Source organism: Lates calcarifer, linkage group LG1 (genome assembly GCF_001640805.2).
Source record: "Lates calcarifer isolate ASB-BC8 linkage group LG1, TLL_Latcal_v3, whole genome shotgun sequence".
Taxonomy (NCBI): Eukaryota; Metazoa; Chordata; class Actinopteri; family Centropomidae; genus Lates; species Lates calcarifer.
In genome coordinates, this window is record NC_066833.1 from 19,338,999 (window position 1) to 19,343,680 (window position 4,682).

At 38.9% G+C, this 4,682-nt stretch overlaps 1 protein-coding gene across 2 annotated transcripts; it reads right to left on the minus strand.

Moving 5' to 3' along the window:
• On the minus strand, positions 1-2,645 carry dap1b (death associated protein 1b). Of its 2 annotated transcripts, none has more exons than XM_018702479.2 (4): positions 2,478-2,645; positions 1,169-1,265; positions 922-985; positions 1-754 (listed from the first exon to the last, which is right to left on the minus strand). In XM_018702479.2, exons 1-4 carry the CDS (start codon positions 2,545-2,547, stop codon positions 638-640), a joined length of 348 nt encoding a protein of 115 aa, XP_018557995.1. In that variant the 5' UTR covers positions 2,548-2,645; the 3' UTR covers positions 1-637. The 2 variants fall into 2 exon arrangements, with proteins under 2 accessions (XP_018557995.1, XP_018557994.1); XM_018702478.2 differs by having other exon boundaries at positions 922-988.
• Positions 2,646-4,682: the final 2,037 nt, after the last annotated feature.

Genomic DNA, 4,682 nt, shown 5'->3' on the forward strand with positions numbered 1-4,682 from the left:
TAAAGTCTTTGATGCCTTTTTATACCAGTTATTGTAATGCACAAGCAGATGTATAGAACTGAAGAAATCTCTGAAACAGTAATGAAGATTATAAATGCTATGATGCAGACAATTCTAAAGTTGGATTTAATATAAATACATCAGGAGCCTCTGACTGTTTAAGTTCATAAATGGCAAATTGCTGCCACCTAGTGGCAAAAGGAAACAGTCCAGGAAAAATAAGCACAGGTCTCCAATACAGTGATGCCATGCAATTTTCTTCTTTTTTTTTTAATTAAATCTAATAAGTGCCAAGCAATACAAAGTGAAGATTTCACTGACAAAAAACCAATCCCAAAAGCCTCACCGATAACCCCCTGACCCTCACTTTAAACATACAGGATACCAATCTGTTATTCCATCAGCTGGAAAATACAACTATAGCATTGGTTTATTATATTATGACAAACAAGCACAGCCTGAAAAAGCTCATTTTGTTTCTCTACTAAGTAAATACAGAGCTTAATGAAAGCTTTCATTCCATCAGCACTTAACAGACAACCTGTCAGCAGCCCTCATGTGTCCAACACTTCATGTTTGCCTTTCACAGTTGACTTAACATGGGTCCCTCTGGGACGTTTGAAAAAACACGAGTTGTTCAAAACTTCCTCGGCTGCTGGATGAAGAAGGTCCGGGGTGAGTGGGGCTTCTCCACTGCAGGGCGCACCTTGCTGTGCCTCACGCTCACTGGTGTCTCTGGGAAGTCGTGGCTCAGCTGTAAAAGACGTCAGGAAAGAGTTTATTATCCATTAGGCTCTGTGGCCTCAGAGGCGCTGTACCGACTAATCCAGTTTGTCTGGTAGTTTACCCGACACGCAAATTAAGAACAGGTTTTTTTTTTTGTTTTGTTTTGTTATTATAAAGAGGCAATGTTTTGTTTACCTTGTCAAGAGTTCCTGCCAGAAGTATGCCAACTTGTTGCATCCTGTTGGAGGTAGCAAGGGACCTGCTGCAAAGAACACAAGTTTTCAAATATTAGCTATATGTAGAGTTCCATTTAATTTTAAAGCAAATTTCAACAATCTAAATGCTCAAAATGCTGCTGGACGTTCTGAGATCTTAAGGTTTGAAGCATCATTCATTTCTTTGTACTTGGAGTTAACACTTTAAAACCACACTGCAGGCCTACCTCAATTTATCAGACCTCTTGGTCTCCTTCTCTGGAGTCCCATGGGTGGCATTCTCTTCCAAGGTTTTCTTGGCCACCCGTTTACCTCCAGCTTTCACTATTGACCCAGAAAAGAAAACGGTTAAATATACTACCTGCAAAAAAAAACATGAGCTGAGTAGTATGCACTTGTGCTTTGCAGATGTTAAAGATTAGTATGTATGCAGTATGCATGGGATCCTGACTGCTTTCTGGAAAAAAGAACAGAGAAAAAACAGTGCCAAACAACCTTCAGCAGCAAAACCACAAAAATAAATGTGTAAGTGGCTCAACCACCGGCTGCTGTTGCCATGTTACTGTTTGTTTTAATGTTTAAAAAATAAAAAATAAAAATAATATATATATATATATATATATATATATATATATATACTGCACAGATGGTCAGAGTATGGTAGCAGGTCACTGCTCAGTAACTAGAGTCTGAGTCGAGCAAGTGGCTTAAACCTCAAACAGTGGTCCCTAACCAGGAGGTCAGGGATACATTTTAGAGCTCACAAGAGGATTAAAGGGAAAAGCAAGGGGGAAAAAAATGTCACACAAAAGTGCATTTTTCTATTTTCTTCTACAAAGTTCACATTTTTTTCTTAGGAAATAATAGATACTTTTAGGTCTCAAAATGTTGGGAATTGCTGACCTAGAAAACTTTTGACATTATTAAAAAAAAAAAAAAAATGCTGTGTAGATCTCAGGACAGTCCTCCTATTATAATCCATGGTAAAATAAACTACTCATGTGAGAGGAACGCTGCAATATAACTTTTTTTTTTTTTTTGGTTAAACTGCCTCTACTTTGAATCAGCAACACCTGCTTAAAATCACTGCGTGACACTGCATCATTAATGGACATGGATGCAAAAGCATAAAGTATAATAATGACAGAAAAACCGTTAAGTACAGGGTCCTTTGCATGCACTTCGGCAGTGAGAACACTTTGTTACTTGGACCGGACTCACAGTCAAGGCCTTCATTAAAATAAAGACGTGGGCGAATCAGGGGGGTGCACACGCTTAGTAAGGCCGACTGATGCAGTTAGGACGATCAGCAGTCAGCTATTCATTTCTAATGAATGCGATTACAATGCAACAAACAGAAAAGTATCAAAAATACTTGGCGAGAAGCTGAGGAGGAGTTGGCTCGGCGTCTCCTCTCTGTGAATCTGGGTCGAGCAGTGAAAAAAACACAACAACAACAACGCTTTGGCTTGATGTAATAAAAAATTCAACAGTGCAACTCAAAATCTGTGCAAACAACGTTTTTGGTTTTTTTACCTGCTGGAGGGTGGCCAGCTTTCAGCAAAGGAGTCTCCCTCGCTCCACTTTTGGACAGTTGCTGCACCATTTTCAACACTTTCCGGAGAAAAGCAAAGAAAGCACCAAACTCTTTTTTTTTGAAACGCCCACTACTCCGTTGTTTTTATGCTCAAACGCAGATGACGTCTGAGTGCGGCTACAGGAAGTCTGCGGGCCAGAGAAACGCCCATTTGAATGTTCACTCATGTCGAGCTCTTTGCTTATAAAGCGAAACTGGAAACAGCGACAGAACTGCCTCATATGTTTGGTCATGAACATTTGCATTTCGAAACGTACATCCCTTTTTAAAAAAAAAAAAAAAAAAAAAAAAAAAAAAAGTTTCTCTTGCTTTAATTATTTGGAAGTTTTATTTTGAAAATCCCTGGCAAAATGGGAAGAGGTTGAATCCAAGTGTTAATGGAATCCAGACAGACTAGAAATGCTCTGAATAAACTGAATAAACCCTGAATAAACTCACATTTTGACTCCTAACTTTGTTAATCAAAGCAAATTAAAAGCTACACTTAGTACATACAAAAATACTGTGTCAGTCATGCATAAAAATCATCAATCAGGTTTTACTTTTGTGTAAAAATGCATGTACCCAGCTGCTGTGTTGCTACAAGTAGCACACAAACATCTAAAAATACACCTTTATTTTGTTTTATTGTAAGTAAAAACTGATCAATATACAGCAAACCTACAATAGGCCTTTTTAAAAGCAGATATTTTGACTTGCCATAGCAGGAAAAGGACAGGCGTCAATAATAATAATAATACTGAACACTGAGGAATGTTGTTGCGTCCTGATGCCCATGTTAGAGCAGGTTCAGCAAAAATGGTGCTTTCAGGTGCTACATGCTGGGCCAGTGTCACTTTTTCTGTCAAGGCACAGATTTAGCTGAACTGAAGCTAATTAGTATTGTGCATTTTAACCAGTATGTACACAAAGCTGGAAAAGTGGACATTGAGATACACATGCACATCAGCAGCTGCTGGACTTTCTCCAGAGCTCCAGGGTCTCTGAAAGCTCCAGGTTTGTCAACTGGTTTGCACTAATTTAACTGAACTTTTGCTTGGGAGTAAACAGCACTAAGTGTCAGCTCATACACCAGGCCTTAAGGTGGTCTGGTTTTATTACCTGTTTTTTTAGACAATGTCTTTAAAAAAAAAGGCACAGAGGCAAAATAATCTACACCTTTTAAAGTGTGCTCATCAGTGCTATGTTGTTCCTCCACCATACCTGTGAAGGAAGGTGAATTTGGCAGTTTGCAGCCAGTCACAGACATATGGGTGTATATACAGTGAGGGCCGACGAGCTGCACACGTTCTCCTCTAGGCCATTTTTTTTTTTCATTGTCTGGACATCAGTATAGATTTAGTCTTCCCTTCTGTCTCAGTATATTAACTCCAACCTTTACTCGTTGCCAGGAAGCTCTAGAAGGGAAAGCTGCTACTATAATTTATTTCCCTCTCTTTTCACCTGTTTTTGTCTAGATAGGAAGTTAGGTTGGATATTGACACATTAACATTTTGGGAATTAGTTTATTTAATGTTGTGGTTTTATTCTTTAGCCAGAACTAGTTTGTTATTTTGACCTGGTGGCTGGTTGTTTTTAGTACTGCTCATAGTCCTTTACGTAAGCGATCACCTCTTTATAGATGTACATGGTCCACAGCAGAAATTCTTATTAGCAGCAAGTGGTTTCCATTATCTGCATACCTTGATGTACTTATTCATGTTATGCAGATGTGAATATTCACATTCTGAGTGTGTTCTTTGCTCTTCTCCTCCAAATAGTGCACTAAATATAATGCATAAGAGTATGTTGTGATCTTGTTGGAAAAGCTATCACACAAGTTGTTTCAGCTTAGACATTTACAAGTCTATGTGGACCTATTAGACGCAAAATTCTTAACATGAGGTCATTACATTTCCAGTGTCGTTCATGTTCAGTTGCAATATTTGGAAAGCAGATTTTTGAAATGTGATTTCTTGTGACTCGAAGGAACAAGATTTATTTGCCCAGGTGAAAGCACAGCGTCAGGTGCTGGGGATTCAGTGTTCTGCTGGAGTGGAGTTTATGAAACACAGGCCTGCTGGTTCAAAGCTGGCCTCCCTCCACCCATCTCTGTGTCAATACAAAGTAATGAAACATTTTTTTCCCCACAAGACGAGAATAAC

What these genes read in the sequence shown, in the direction of transcription:
- dap1b (XM_018702478.2), bottom strand. Translation starts at nt 2,547, where the DNA reads ATGGTGCAGCAACTGTCCAAAAGTGGAGCGAGGGAGACTCCTTTGCTG. An exon ending in AGCTGGCCACCCTCCAGCAG is followed by an intron (nt 1,266 to 2,477) that starts GTAAAAAAACCA and finishes CTGGGTCAATAG; the next exon opens with TGAAAGCTGGAGGTAAACGG. An exon ending in AAGAGGTCTGATAAATTGAG is followed by an intron (nt 989 to 1,168) that starts GTAGGCCTGCAG and finishes TGTTCTTTGCAG; the next exon opens with CAGGTCCCTTGCTACCTCCA.